The sequence below is a fragment of the Candida albicans genome, chromosome 7, assembly GCF_000182965.3.
Source record: "Candida albicans SC5314 chromosome 7, complete sequence".
In the NCBI taxonomy this organism is placed as follows: Eukaryota; Fungi; Ascomycota; class Pichiomycetes; order Serinales; family Debaryomycetaceae; genus Candida; species Candida albicans.
Window position 1 is genome coordinate 148,177 of NC_032095.1, and position 16,128 is coordinate 164,304.

Consider the following 16,128-nt stretch of genomic DNA (forward strand, 5'->3'; position numbering starts at 1 on the left):
CCACAACATTCATCATGTCATCAAATCAAACGCCTACTACTGATAATGTATTGCTTACTCTTAAGGAAGCTAGAAAGTTAGCTCTCAATGAACCTCAAAACTATCCTAATGTATTACGATCTATGTTTAATCTCATCACCAAAGAACCTGAAACACAACAACAAACATCAGAGATTCAACAATTAATTGTTGATTTTATGTATGAAACATTTATAAATAATTCTATATTACAACAAAGCGTCAAAATCGAATTAGCAATTGATTCTTTAGATGCATTAACAATCTTGACCAATATTCATGATATTGCCACATTACGTAAAGTCATTGATATATCATGTGTTATATATCGATTACTTTTCCAATATGTGGCACTTAATGATAATAGTAATCAAATTTGGAGTAAAATTACTGAATTGAAAAATGTTTTGGTTAATAAATTTCAAAGTAATTTCCCTTTACCACCAAGTGATAATACTGAACATGATTTATTAAGAAATATTGCTACAAAATTAGATTTATTAAAATTTATGATGACAATTATTGATGTTTCTTCGAAAACTCGTATAATTGGTGACCCAATACAAAATACCAATTCCATGCAATTTTCGTTAAATGATGTACCACCCAATCATAGTTTAATCAAATATGATCAAATGGAATATGAATCACAAGTCATTTTTAAATCAATGGTATTAAGGGTTTTCAATTATGATATTATTATTGCCCCTTTGATCACAGCCACATTGAATCATTGTATACTTATAATGAAACGCAAACCACAATTTGTTCCTTTATTATTGAAAACAATTGAAGAATACGACACTAATAATAAACTTCAATCGAATTATCAATCATTAGAACAATTTAAATTGGCAAGAAAATATGTTGATAGAAATTTACGTAATTTCATATCTCATTGTCAAAAATACAAATTAATCCCACCGGAATTTAATATGCCATTAGGAAGAATGGCTAATACCTTAACTGAACGTGGAACTAATATTAGAAAGAAAAATATATTTGCCATTGATGAACCAAATATTAAAAAAAGAAAATTTGAAGGGTTTTATAATTCTTCGAAAAAAATGAAACAAATGAGTTATAGTCATTTATATACTTTAAATGATGTGAATGATGGATTAAATAATTTTGATTTGAGTACTTTACCCCAAGATTATGTAACAAATATGGTGGTTAATGCTTTACAACGTGCTCCAGTTTCAAAATTGGTGAAGGCATTAGAAATCATTTCAGAAAGATATATTGATGCATTTCAAAAACCACGACCAATTGCCACTCCAGTTAGTCAAATCAATAACAATAGCGCAACCACAACTACTGCAACCCCAGTGGCAAAACAAGAAGATCCAGAAGTCAATGATGAAGATGAAGAAGATGAACGATATCAAGTTGATCTTAATGGAGATTTTTATGATCCCCTGAAAGTTTTCAGTTTACCACCACCTAAAGAATTATCATTCCAAGAGAAAAAGCAACATATTAATATAATTATTAAAAATTTCTTGGAATTAGCTAAAAAAGGTGGTCCTGAAAATGATAATATTAACAACAACAACAACAACAACAACAGTAGCCAAAATGGGGAAGATGAATCAGAATTGAGTCCTGGAGATAAAGGTGATATTAGTAAGGCATTAAAAAAAGTAGCCATTAAAGGTTGGAAAAAAGGTAATTGGTTAATATTATTATCTCGATTAGCCACTAGAGGAATGAGAACGAATCCAAAAAGCGGAAATAATACTATTGTCAAACAAGAGGATGGAAGTGAAGAACCAAAAATGTCACCGGATCAAAAAAATAATCAACAATTGAGTGATTTGATACGATTAGCTATACTTGAATACTTTCTGGAAAATGTCCATGGTAGAATTGATATGGTTATAGAATGGCTTAATGAAGAATGGTATAGTGAACGAGTTTTCCAACTGAATGAATATCTTAATGAAGGTAAAGACCCTGATAAGGAGGTTATTACTACACCAATATATGATATATGGAGTAGAAAAGTTGTTGATGCGACTGTATCATATATTGAACCTAATGATAAAAAAATTTTCCTTCGTTTATTAAGTGATTTACCTGAATTAAATGAAGATTTAATTGGTAGAATTAAATCATTATGTATTGATCCAGGAAGATCAGCCATTGGGTTTTTAGCTTTACAATTTTTGATTATGTATAGACCTCCAGTGAAACAAATGTGTTTAAAAGTTTTACAAGAATTGAGTGAAAGTGATCAAGAAGATATAAGTATTGAAGCTAAAAAGAGGTTAGAGAAATTTAAATAAATAAGTCAATAAATATATTTATAGATGGTTATTAAAAGATGTAAACATGTAGAATTATAGGGAGAACAATATTATATATTTATTGATCGGTTTAAGCCATGCCCATGCCCATTGGAATATATATAAACGAAGAAATGGATTTGATTTATAATGTGAGTGAGTGAGTTAGTGAGTGAGTGTGCCAAGTCCCAAAAAAACAAGAAATAAACCACGAACACGAATACGAACACGAACACGACCACCAACAACACCAACAATCAAAGAAAATCAACCCTTGCTACAACAGACAGAAAATTAACCCTTTTTAATCCTTAATTTAACCAATCTCATAAACCAAATACTTTTACTTTTAATTTTACTTACAATGAATAGTAATATTGAAGATGATCCATGGTCAAGTGGATGGAATGATGACAATGACAATAATAATAATAATAATACCTCCATCAATGATCCATTAACAGGAGCAACTGCAACAACAACCCCTTATCAATCTTCATATTTAACATCATCACAATTATTTACTTCAACAGGTGGTGGTGGTAGTGGTAGTGGAGGTGGCTATAATAGTGGAGTTAATACATATAATACAACAATTCCACCAAATTTAATTAATGTACCATCATCTTATGAAACAATATATTCTCATTTCATAACCAAATATAACAATAACAACAACAACAACAACTCAAATTCAACTTTTACATTGAATGATTTTGAAATTAATATAATTGATAAATTAATTTCATTAAATTATTTAACTAATTATCAAAAACAAAAAATTTTAGATATAATTTATGAAAATAATTTATTACCTATTAATCAATCATTTAAATTTTATCAAATCTTGGGGTTATTAGCATTAGAAATTGATGTACCTGGGACTGGTGATTATGTTACTTTACAATTTCGATTGAATAATAATTTACCCGATTTGCCGGAAAAATTCATTAATGAAATAATCAATGAAGAAAATGAACAGGAAGAACAAACAAGTGGATTGCTTGGAAATAGAAATAGACTGATTCAATCACATTCTCATTTTGGTCCAAATAATCAAGATGATTGGAATATTGATGATTCTACAACCATTAGTGGTGGCGGTGGTGGTGGTGGTGGGAATTTTGGCGATCCATTATTAGTTGATCATTCATATATTCATGATGATTTAATTGATGAAAGTAGATCAGTAGGTGGCACTCAACCACAGCAAGGAGGAGGAGGAGGAAGTGGTGGTGGTAGTGGTAGTGGTAGTGGTACAATTGCACCTAATGTTGATTCGTCATATATTGAAAAATATATTAATGATATTAAAGATCAATTTAAACCATTATTTTCAGGTATTGATTTAATTAAAATTAAAGAAGTCCCCGAAAAAGAAGGAATAATATTTAAACATATTAATTATATGATTACTCATGATTTAAAAATTGGTGGTACTAGTTCTGGTACTAAAAAAGTCATTCGAAGATATTCAGATTTTGTATGGTATGTCAAACTATTCTTAAACAAAGCTAATTTTTATGAGTCCCTTTATGTTTTACTAACAATTTTTATTTAGGTTAATGGAATATTTATTAGAAAAATATCCATTTAGAGTGATTCCAGGATTACCTCCTAAAAAATTCACAGGTACGTTTTAATTTCAATTCTCCAATACTTTGTTTGTTTGTTTGTTTGTTTATTTATTTGATACTAACTTTTTAAACCCCTAGTAGGAGCTTCACCTGATTCACAATTTTTACAAAGACGTCGTCGAGGATTACATAGATTTTTAAATCAATTAATTAAACATCCAATATTAAGTCAAGAACCAATTGTTCAATCATTTCTTACTGTACCTACTGATTTAACTACTTGGAAAAAACAAGCTAAAATTGATTCATCATTAGAATTTAAAGGTCAAAAAATCCAAACCGATTTTATTAATGTGATTTGGCCAATTATGGGGGAACCATTTTTGAAAAAATGGCGTCAAGCTGAGGAAAATATTCAATTTATAATTGATAAATGGGTTAAAATAATTATATTAGTAGAAAGATATGAAAGACGTCAACAACAAATTAGTTTTGATAATGGGAAATTTGCTGAAATGTTAAATGGATTTAGTAAATTAAATACCAAGATTTATCCTGATAATGAAGATAATAACAATAGTACTAGAAATGATGTTAATGTTAATGTTGTTGTTGTTGATAATAATGAAAATTATAAACAAGATTTTGATTTTAATTCTTCAGGTGATATTATTAATATTAATCAATGTTTAAATTCCATTGGAGAATTTTTCAATAAATCATCTCAAGTATTAATTGATGAAAGTTATATTATTAATACTAAAACTTTAGAAAAGTTTAAAAATTATTTGGATTATTTGAATTCATTACAAGAATTATTTGAAAGAACTAAACAATTATCAATTAATCAAATTGATTTATTAGATAAACGTATAAAAGATCAAGAAATTAAATTTAAAAAAATTAGTGAAGAAAATCCTGATATCAAAGGTGGTGAATTAATTAAATTAAGACAATCAATTATAAATGATAAACAAGAAATTTTTCAACAATTAAATAAAGATTGGTTAATTAAACAATGTTGTTTACAAGAATTTATTATTTTCCAAGAAACTCAATTTTTAATTACGGAACTTTGGGTTGAATGGTGTAAAGATCGTTTGAAATGTCAAGAGAAATTAGTTGGTTTATATGATAATTTAAATCAAGAAATTATTCATGATATGCCTCTAGAGAGATGATCCCCTTGAGAGATGATCCTAGAAAGATAAAGCTTTTAGTAGTAATTCCTTCAACTTCTATATCTATACATACTATTTTAATTTACTGTCATTTCATTTCATTTCATTTCATTTCATTCTCCCATTTATTAATTAATTCATGATATGATTCATCAGTTTCTTTATTGTCATTACTCTTTTTCAAATTCAAATCTTCATCAAAATAAGATTTTTTTAAAACATTAACTATATTCAATTCCTTTTTCGCTTCATTAAATCTTACCAGTTGTTCATCATCATCATCATCATCATCATCTCCTTGTCTGTTTCTATCTTTACATTGATTGATTAAATTTGCTAAAATTTCACCAACTTTAATCCCTAATTTTGCACCTTCAGGATATCCATCATCAAATCCTTGTTGTAATGAAGATTCTTTAGCTTGAGTTATCCCATCAACATACCCTTTTTTATAATGTGATCGTATTATATCATTTTCAGGTATTAGTTTCGTATCATCATCTGACCAAATGTCATCATCATCATCATCATTATTGCCAGGGATAGGGCCAGGGCCAGGGCCATCACCAACATTAGTTGTGGTGGCAGTTGTCTTTGTTGTGGGGGCTTCATTATTCTTACATGAACAATCCTCTTGACATGTCATTATGAAAAAAAAAAAAAGAAAAGAAAAGCAAAAGAAAGTATAGAGACTGTATTAGTATAATATTGGAATCAAATGAGTCAAGTTATAAGTAGAATTGAAATAAAATTGTATGTAAGAAGAAGAAGAAGATTGTAGAAGAAGAAGAAAACTGGGATTTTACAGTGTAATTATAATAATAAACAAATTGATAACTTGTGCACTACTTTTGTTCTCATTGCTTTTTTGGGAGAAGTTTCAATTTCAACTAAAAAAAAAGAAGAAATTTGAATTCCAAATAACAAATAACCAATTCTAATTCCAATTCCAATTCCAATTCCAATTCCATAACTCTGTTTCTTTCCATTAAAAATTAAGAATAGTATTTTAAATTAGATAAACATAAACTATTCCATATACATATTTTTTTTATTGATATATACCACTAGCTGACTTTTGTTAACCTATACACAGATTGAATATTACACTTTGTTCTTCAAACCTCATCTGTTTCATCATTTAATCATCGTTGTTGATAGAAAAAAAAAAAAACACAACCAAACTAAAAAAAAGATAGCCATACATTCATACCTATTCATCATGTCTACATCTACTTCATCTCAGCAACAACCACAGGACATTATAACTCAAGTTTCACCACATCAACAAGATTCATTTAATACTACTACAACCACACACACAACTGGTACTGATGATCAATCCGATGTTGGTGGTGGTGGTGATTATAATTCTATTATTCATTTAAATATTCGAGGTAAAGAATTTACTATTACTCGAGATGATTTAATGAGTTTACCTGAAAGTATATTATTATGTTTATTTCCCAATGGAGTATTTCTTGATGTTAATGGTAATGTAATAAATAATTTAACTGAAGACGATATTGTTTATGTTAATTTTGATCCTCAAACATTTCAATATATTATTAATACTTTTTATCAAGCTCAACAAGATTTAATTCAAATGTCAACCAATACGACAAATTTAACTCCAGTGACTAGTCATAATAATGGTAGACATAATAATAATAATAACAATAGTAGTCGTCATAATCGACAAGAAAATATATTGGAAACTAAACCAGCAATTATTGTTTTACGAGAAGATTTAGATTTTTATGTTATACCTCCATTTGAAAGATTAAATAGTGAACAAATGAAACAATTGAAATTAGGTGTTAGTATACAATTGTTAAAGAATAAATTGATTTTTTCTGGTTTAGGATATAAATTTGAAGATGATGAAGATGAAAATGAAGATGAAGATGGAAATACCCATGATGATAAATCAAGTAAAGGATTAGGACCTGCAGAACAACATTTATTTGATATGTTATGTTCTTCTGGATTTGAAGTGAAAGATAAATGGGGATGTCGATCATTAGAACCAAATAAATGTGTTGTATCTTCATTACTGTTGGTAAGATTGAAAACTAATCCACCACCAGGTGAAACCCCACCAGATTCTCCATCATTAGATCCCGTCACATCACAATCAAGCACTACTACTGGTGGTGGTGGTGGTGGTAATGGTCGTTCAAGATCAAGATCAAGAATTGCTCAATTGGCAAGTAGTGCATCAAGAGCAGCTCTGAGATCATTATCATCAAAAAGAAATAAACCCGATAATAGTACTCAAACGAAATTATTATTATTTTGGAGGAAACCAGCAAGAAAATGTTGGTGGTCTCATGATTGGGTTACTATAGAAATTGATGCCCCAGAATTATTCAAATCAATGAAAAATGTAAATTCAAATAGAAGTGATAGTAACGGTAAGGATAATGATAATAAAATGTCAGTTAAAGTTCATATAAGAAGAGTTTGGACTTTAGAATTATCAATTATTGGAGTTCAATAAGAGTTGAATATACAAGATAAAGAGGTGGTTGATAATAGTGTATTGGAATTCATTTGGTTAAGGGGAGAGGGGGTGTTTTCTTTTCTGTTGCATATAAATATGTATGTATAATTGTTATATTATTTAATTTTTTTTTACAAAGTGTTTTTATGTCTATCTTTTCAATTTTATTTATTTAATAATATTTAAGAATGTAATTGTATTAGTTTAATAAAGTGTTAACATGTAGATGTTAGTATGTGAGTGGAGTTGATGAATGTGTTTTTCGATACACGGTTGTTGTTGTTGTTGTTGATGATACCAAAAAAAAAAAAGAGTTGAACTTTTTTCAAGACGTGTTTTTTTTTTTCTACTTTCTTTCTTCAACTTTCTTCTTCACCAACCCTAACCACCCACTCTATCAATGGACAGCACTGGTACTACTATTAGGAAACAAAAAAATCAAGCTTATGAAGAAGAAAAACTTCATCATACCCCTTGGGTTGAAAAATATCGTCCTAAATCCCTTAATGATGTATCATCACAAGAACATACCATTAAAGTATTAACTCAAACCATTAAATCAGGTAATTTACCTCATATGTTATTTTATGGACCACCAGGAACCGGGAAAACTTCGACCATATTAGCATTAGCTAAAGAATTATATGGACCCAATTTATATAAATCTCGAGTATTAGAATTAAATGCTAGTGATGAAAGAGGTATATCTATTGTTCGTGAAAAAATTAAAAATTTTGCTCGATTAACAATAAGTAACCCCACCAAAGAAGATTTACAAAATTATCCTTGTCCTCCTTATAAAATCATTATATTAGATGAAGCTGATTCAATGACTAATGATGCACAATCGGCATTAAGAAGAACCATGGAAAATTATGCTGGAATTACCAGATTTGTATTGATTTGTAATTATATTACCAGAATTATTGATCCAATAACTTCTCGTTGTTCAAAATTTAGATTTAAATTATTAAATAATGAAAATGCTCAATTAAGATTAAAATATATTGGTCAACAAGAAAATTTACGATTTGAATCAGAAAACAATGAACATCAAGTGATTCAAGAATTATTGAAAATTAGTGGTGGTGATTTACGTAAAGCTATTACTTATTTACAATCAGCGGCTAAATTAAGTGAAACTTTTGATATTAATCATCATCAAAGTTTGATTACTATTCAATCAATTAGAGAAACAGCAGGAATATTACCCGATGATATTTTGGCCGAATTAATTCAATTCATAAAACTGAAAACTCAACAGTCTAGGTTGATTAAATATATTGATCAATCTATTATATTATCTGGTTGGAGTGCACAAATATTACTCGATCAATTACATGATAAATTAATTTTAGATGAATCAATCAATTCATTACTGAAAAATAAAATTTCACAAATTTTTTTCCAACTGGATCGTAAATTAAATAATGGTACTGATGAACATATTCAATTATTAAATGTTTTATTACAAATATCACAAGTTTTATAAAATGTAGGTGCATGGCCGTGCAAGGCCGTAGGGGCCTTGGAATCAATTGTATAATATAAATAAATAAATAAATAAATGAAATAATTAAAAACAGTGTACTTGTAGTTTGTTAGGAAAAAGACAATTCTTAGACATTTCGTATACTTTACCTTTGCTAAAAAATAAAAAAACTATAAAAGTATGAACAAGAAATTGATTAAGAAGCTTCGTATACTCCGATGATAATAGAATTTTCCTTTATGATAAAACTATTATTGTGGTTATGGTTGTGGTTGTCCACCTTGTTGAGACTGAGATTGAGGCCTATTTTGTTGATTTTGAACAGCAGCTTCTGGTCTTGCTAAATGTGGTGGTAATGGCATACCCATAAATGGAGGTGGTGGACCAAATCTAGCATTGGGATTATTAACAAATTGTTGTTGCTGTTGTTGCTGGGAAAGTGGGGGAGGCATGAAATTAGATCCGGTTGGTGGACCAGGCATATAACCAGGTGGGAATATTCCTGGAGGCGGAAGTCTTTGTTGTTGTTGTTGTTGTTGTTGTTGATCAGAATTTTGATTCGAGTTTTGGCCTTGACTTTGATTCTGATTCTGATTTTGTGGCGGTTGTTTGTTGATAAATCCTGGTGGTGGTGGCGGAGGTGGGAACCCTTTACCTTGTAGATGAGGTGGTAATGGACCACCTCTCATCCAAGGTGGTAATTGATTTGGTGGTATTTGTTGAGGAGGGAATTGTGAATACATTGGTTGTTGAAATTGTTGATGATGTTGTTGTTGTTGAAATGGTGGTGGTGGTGGTTGTGGTCCTTGAGGAACACCTTGTAATGCCTGTGGTTCTTTTCTTGAACTAGAACTGTTGTTATTATTACTATCAGGTTGAACTATTTGACTTTGTTGCTTTCCTGGTGTATTTGCTAAATTAGAAATATTGACATTAGCAGCAGGTGTAGATGCAGCAGAGTTTGAAGTACTATTTGTTGGTTCTTTTTTACTGAGTAATGACATGAAGAAATTGTCATTGGAAGCTGCTCCCACTGGTAGTTGTGTTGGTGGTTGTGGCGGTTGTGGTTGTGGCGGTGGACCTGTAGTTGAACCTTGTGATGAAATAGAAGAGCCTTGTCTTTGTAAAATATGGGGTGGTTGTGTTGGTTGTGTTGGTTGTTGTTGTTGTTGTTGTTGTTGTTGCTGTTGTTGTGATGGAGGTGGGAAAAATTGCTGACCTTGACCTTGATTTGGACCTAGATCTTGAGTATGTGTTGATGTTGATGAAGGACCCAGCTGTGGTAATGGTTGGGGTTGCGGTGGTGGTGGTGGTGGCGGACCTCCAAAAAATTTTGAAAATCCCGGCGGTGGTTGTGTACTATTTGGTGTTGGTTGACCACTACTTAATTGTTGAGGTTGAGGTTGAGATTGAGGTTGGATAGTTGTGGTGATTGTAGTAGTTGCTGGACTTGGAATTTCTTTTGGTTGGTGGAAAAATGATGAAAATCTTGATGATCGATGAGGTTTATCATTATCATTATGTGATTGTTCATTACTTTGTTTGAAATTAGTTTCATTATCTTTGATTCCTCCATTATCAATATTATCATTAACTTGATCTTGAGTTACAAATGAGAAAAAATTATCAACTTCATTACCAGCATGAACAGCAGCAGCATTAGTATCAGTATTTAATTCTTCATTTTCTTCATCAATCACTTCACCATTTTTTCTTCGTTCTTGTAATTTCATTTGATATTTCCATTTTTCAAAATCTTCAACGGTTTGACCCATATTCATTAATCCGCCATTATTAGTCTCTTTATTATTGTATTTATTTGATGATTCAGAAAAATTCCCAACATCATCCCATTCAGGAGTTTCTAATTCATTTTCTTGCTCACCTAATAATTGAGATATTTTATCATTTGATAATTGATCCAATTCAAAAGATCTATTAAATCCTAAATGTCTGTCGCTACCATGACGATCACGTCCTGATCCACTACTAGTACTGTTTTTTCTTTCCCAAGTTTCATTATAATTAGCACCTCGTCTACCTTTCTTCTTATATGTGCCACTATTGGTATTACCACCACTACCACCGCCACCACCACCATCATTAGATCGAGATTTTCCTAATCTCCAAAATGATTTATCGGGTAATTTATCATTAACATCAATTGGTTGAATTTCATTACGTGTAGATAATAAATATTTAATAGTATAAATTTTATTATTTCCTTGTTTTGAAGGTGGGATTGAATTAATAAATACTTTGTCATCGTCGTCGTCGTCATCATCATCATCATTATTAAGATTGTTGATATTAGTTTTTTGTTGATCAAATTCAAATTCATTAACTTCTGGAGTTGATTCTCTTGCTGCATGAGCAATTGCTGAATCTAATAATTTTGATAAGGCATTACTCGGATCTAAACTATGAACAGATGAAGTTCTTGTAGTTGTTGTTGTGGTGGTGGTAGTGGTGGTTGGGTGTTGAGATATTGATTTCGTTGTTGAATCATTATCAGCAATTATAACAATTGATGGATCTGCCAACATTGGATTCATATTACTTGACATTATTGATGATAAGGGGTGTGGATGTGATTCTGATTCTGATTATTTGTTTGCTCTTGAATTGAAAACAAAAAAATAAATATCAATTAGAACAAATGAATTATTATTAAGTCTATTAGCTAATTGATAAGATTAGATAAGATAATAATTTACAAATATGATTAAGACAGATTGTTCTTTTCAATTAAATACAAATTTGAAAATGATGGAATAGGTATCTTGAAGAAGAAGAAGAAGAAGAAGAAGGCAAGATAACTTTTTAACCCAATCGATGAAAAATGAAAGAAAAGAAGAAAAAGAAAATTTCCTTCCAATTTCAATTCAATTCAATTAGTTTTGTTCATCAGTACACTACTTACAATTACATGGGTACACACCGACACACACACACACACACACTAAGAAAGGTTTTGTATTAATGGACACGACTAATTGAGTTATTTGTAATTATCATCCATCAATTTAGATTAATAACTATCAAAAAGTCTTAGATGAAGTTGATTTTTAGTCATTTTAATTGATTGGATGTTATCAATTATTATCAATTGGTTTTGATTCATATCTGGACTGATGTATAATTGTTCTACTATCTACACTTATTATTACCATATATTTAGTTTTTTTGAACTTTATTATTATGTGAATCAAACCAACTTTAAACTAAATTGAATGCTTATCCTGAAACTAATAAATATAATAAATATAATAATAATAATAATAATAATAATAATACATTAAATAAAGAAAAATAGTAATAATAAATAAAGTGATCGATATACACATAAAACATCTCAAAATTATCATCATCATCATCATCATCTATGTACTCATTCCAATGGAAAATAATGAACTCCTCCCTCCCCCCYCCCCCCCCTCCACTTCACACTCCTCTCTTTTCTCATATTCATAAATATGGAGTATTTAATTTAGTTATTTCTCGACACATAATAAACCAATCAATTTCTCTCAAATAACCAACTTCCTTATCCCTCTCATTATTGGCTAGTTTTTTTTGTTCTTCCCATTTAAATAATTCATACATGAATCTTAAATTTGGTTGAATAATTATATTTAATCGTCTTACTCTAACATAAAGATAAGCCATTGGTAAATTAATTTTTAATCGATTCATGATTTCAGCAATTACAACGGTAGCACTTCTACTTACACCAACTCGACAATGAATTAAAATTTTCACTTGACCTTGATTAATTTCATATTGATCATTTATAAATTTTAAAATTTGGGGTAATCTTTGACTTAATTCATCAATTCCATCATCTTCTAAATTATTAACTTTTAATACTGTATCCACGGAAGTAATATGGTGAGAATGGGCAACCAAGTTGGTTTTCTTTTTGGGGGTGATGGTATAAGTTTCAATATTACCATCGGTGGATTGGTTTATAGTTATATCATTATGACGTTGGAAAATATATCCATTTAACCAAGGTAATGATTCCCCCACTGATATGATTTTTTGAATACCCAATTTATTTAAAATTGATAAACACAGGGCATGTTTTAATGAACCTAAATATATATGAGGTAATATTTTTGATGGAATTGATCCTTCAACTTCATTAACCCAATCAATTTCATTAAAAGAATAATCCGAGGATCCTGAACTTGAATCATTATCAATATCTTGTTCATCTTCATCTTCATCGTCCTCGTCCTCGTCCTCGTCCTCGTTTGGGGAAATAAATCCTAATCTGGTATTTTGTTGTGAGGATTCTTTTGGTGAACCTAATAATAATTCATTAATTTCTTGTGATGAAAGAATTTCTAAATTTGCCCAATCAATTTGTCGATTCATTGAATTGTTATTGTTGCTACTCTTGGTGGTGGGACTAAACTTTCTTAATAATGGTTGTAATTTTTTTAAAATAATTACATCACTAGGAAAAATATAAAATGGTCTACCATAAGTTAAATGTAATTCTAATATAGCTTCATCTAATGATATATTTAATGAATACATTAAATAACAAAATACTAATAATGACAGTTCAGTATATCCATCAGTACAATAAATCAATGAATTTAACCCAGATGAAGGATTTTTGGTTGTGGTTGACGAGTATAAATAAATCAATTTACAAGTATTAATTATCAGTTGTAAATTTTCTTTTTTACAATCACCAATTCCAATTGAACCCAGTGGTGGGAATTCCAAATGATGAATTTCATCTGATTGTTCATGCGATGATATAGTATATTTAAATAATAATTGATTTAAATCTTGTAAATCAGGAAAGGAAGCTTCACTATGACATCGAATAAATAATTTCCAATTAGCTTTTGGCTGAGGTAATGATAATTGACTATTGGTGGTGGTGGTGGTAGTAGTAGTAGTAGTAGTACTAGTAGTTATTGAGTTTGATGGTTGACAATAATAATCTTTCAAGTTTTCCTTTGATGTTTCCACTGGTTTATTCTCAGATAAATAATTTAACATACTTTGATAATCCCAAAAATTACCTATCCAAACATTTTGATAAATTTTTGTAGCAGAAGACATTTTCGCCGTTTCAATTTTTTCATATAATGGTAAATTATAATCATTTAAAAGATATTGATTTATTGGTTTATAAAATAACCCTGAAGTATCAATTTTCAGATATTTAGCAAATGATTGTATAGTATTCATAATTGTAGTAGAAGGAGGTAATTTTTCATAACATTGAGTTAAATCATTTTTTAAAACAAATATATTATATGTTTGTTGTTGTTGATTACCTTTACCTGATTCTTTAATTTCAATTTCTCGTTGTTGACGTTCATACCTTTGAGCTAACCAAAGAATTCTTGTTATTGATTGAATTTTCAATTCATCAATTCCATAAATTATAAAATCGGAACAACTTGATAATTTTGCCACTTGAATTTGAAAATTTCTTAATGAAATCCCTCTTTCAGGATCTAAATTTAAAAATATCGGTAAAACATTTAATTTTATACAATCAGTCACCAATAATTCAATAAAACTTGAATCAGTCTCAGTCTCAGTTTCAGTTTCAGTTTCAATTCCATTTTTATCATTTAACCAGATCTTTTTAATGATTTCTTTAATTTCCGATTTTGAAACATCGATTTTTGTCAATATTTCTGTCAATTTCACCGTATTATGTAAATTAACTGGTAAACTTTCATCATTAATACACATTAAAAATCGAATATCATCTGGTCGAGATAAATGATAATCAGTAAACAATTCATTATGATTCATAGAATCTTGGAAATTGGTATTACTAGTATTAGTACTACTGTTATCCAATTTTTGTTGTAATTGTTGTTGTTGATGTAAAAAAAATGAACGTTGAGCAAAATTATATTTATGAAATCCATGAAGCCAAGGAAACATATCTTTTGTATTTGGTAAATTTGAATTGAAATACCATTTAAAAACTTCCAATACTTGATCCAAATTTAATTGTTTCACGGGAATTGTTATCATTCCATCTTCCTTATCGGGATAATAATTGGGTAGCAGTTTATAAAACATTGTTGAATTATCAAGTGGATTTTTATCAATATTTAATTTTGCTGTTTTAACAGTAACACTTATTTCATCACATATTTCACACAGTTCATTAATTCCATTAATGGTGGAGTTAGAAGTCGATTCCATTTTTGTTGTTGTTCCTGGTGGAGGTTCATGTTGATTATTATGCAGTTGTGTATCATTAAAACTTTTCAATCTAGCTCTAAATCTATCTCTTTCATATATTAGATCATTTGAAGAAGATGAAGATCTTTTACATGCACGATGAATATCAGAAGGTATAAGTGGAGTTGAAGTTGAATTAGTAGAAGAAGAAGAAGAATCAATTTTTGTATTGGGGATACATTTTGTCATATTATTTTCTTTTTCTGTGGGGTTTAAACCATCAATATTATCGTCTTTCAATTCAATGGGAATATTTCTTCTAGCTATTGGTTTATGAATATGATTAGATTTAGTGGTGTTAGATGGTATTAAGGATGAAGAACTAGAACTAGAACAAGAACAAGAATTATTATCTGTACTTTTAGGTCTAGGTTCTATTTCCAGCTCTTTAATTTCCATTTGAGAAATGTCTGATGCTGTTGTGGTTGTTGTAGTGGCAGTACTAGTTCTTGTTATACTCATCATTATTTTGCAAATGATACAACAACCCTTAAAAAAAGTATAAATTTGTAAGTAAGTAGTAAGTGTCTGTAGTTGTAGTTGTAGTTGTAGTTGTAAGTAGTGATGAGAATAATTAAGATATAATATCACCACCAAAACTTTAACTTTAAAAATGAATAAAATGTCTGAAAGTTATTTATAAATGAAAAGACCTCAAATGATAAACAATGTCTAAAAACTTTTTCCAAAGTATTCTAAAAAATGATGTATGATCGATTGATTTGAATTGAATAGTCAATGAATTAATGAAAAAGTGGAGAATTAAATTTTAACCACAGTAATCACTCTCCCAAATATAATAAATGAATAAATATATCGTCTATAG

The 16,128-nt window shown here is 29.4% G+C and overlaps 7 protein-coding genes across 7 annotated transcripts; 4 read left to right on the forward strand and 3 right to left on the reverse strand. All coding sequences in view use genetic code 12, as the record gives it.

Moving 5' to 3' along the window:
• Positions 1-14: 14 nt before the first annotated feature.
• Positions 15-2,309, forward strand: CAALFM_C700780WA (RNA-processing protein; the record flags this gene model as incomplete). Its single annotated transcript, XM_715241.1, has 1 exon — positions 15-2,309. The coding sequence occupies one exon, from the start codon at positions 15-17 to the stop codon at positions 2,307-2,309; it is 2,295 nt and encodes a 764-aa protein (XP_720334.1).
• A 364-nt stretch (positions 2,310-2,673) lies between these two features.
• Positions 2,674-5,067, forward strand: CAALFM_C700790WA (uncharacterized protein; the record flags this gene model as incomplete). The annotated part of the gene is made up of 3 exons (XM_019475478.1): positions 2,674-3,797; positions 3,871-3,941; positions 4,028-5,067. 3 exons carry the CDS (start codon positions 2,674-2,676, stop codon positions 5,065-5,067), a joined length of 2,235 nt encoding a protein of 744 aa, XP_019331023.1.
• Positions 5,068-5,170: 103 nt separating this feature from the next.
• Positions 5,171-5,713, reverse strand: YAE1 (Yae1p; the record flags this gene model as incomplete). The annotated part of the gene is made up of 1 exon (XM_715237.1): positions 5,171-5,713. The coding sequence occupies one exon, from the start codon at positions 5,711-5,713 to the stop codon at positions 5,171-5,173; it is 543 nt and encodes a 180-aa protein (XP_720330.1).
• Positions 5,714-6,289: 576 nt separating this feature from the next.
• Positions 6,290-7,570, forward strand: CAALFM_C700810WA (uncharacterized protein; the record flags this gene model as incomplete). The annotated part of the gene is made up of 1 exon (XM_715236.1): positions 6,290-7,570. The coding sequence occupies one exon, from the start codon at positions 6,290-6,292 to the stop codon at positions 7,568-7,570; it is 1,281 nt and encodes a 426-aa protein (XP_720329.1).
• Positions 7,571-7,973: 403 nt separating this feature from the next.
• Positions 7,974-9,065, forward strand: RFC2 (replication factor C subunit 2; the record flags this gene model as incomplete). Its single annotated transcript, XM_715235.1, has 1 exon — positions 7,974-9,065. The coding sequence occupies one exon, from the start codon at positions 7,974-7,976 to the stop codon at positions 9,063-9,065; it is 1,092 nt and encodes a 363-aa protein (XP_720328.1).
• Positions 9,066-9,325: 260 nt separating this feature from the next.
• Positions 9,326-11,632, reverse strand: CAALFM_C700830CA (uncharacterized protein; the record flags this gene model as incomplete). Its single annotated transcript, XM_715234.2, has 1 exon — positions 9,326-11,632. The coding sequence occupies one exon, from the start codon at positions 11,630-11,632 to the stop codon at positions 9,326-9,328; it is 2,307 nt and encodes a 768-aa protein (XP_720327.2).
• A 901-nt stretch (positions 11,633-12,533) lies between these two features.
• CAALFM_C700840CA (tyrosine/serine/threonine protein phosphatase) lies at positions 12,534-15,764 on the reverse strand (the record flags this gene model as incomplete). Its single annotated transcript, XM_715233.2, has 1 exon — positions 12,534-15,764. The coding sequence occupies one exon, from the start codon at positions 15,762-15,764 to the stop codon at positions 12,534-12,536; it is 3,231 nt and encodes a 1,076-aa protein (XP_720326.2).
• Between the last annotated feature and the right edge of the window lie 364 nt (positions 15,765-16,128).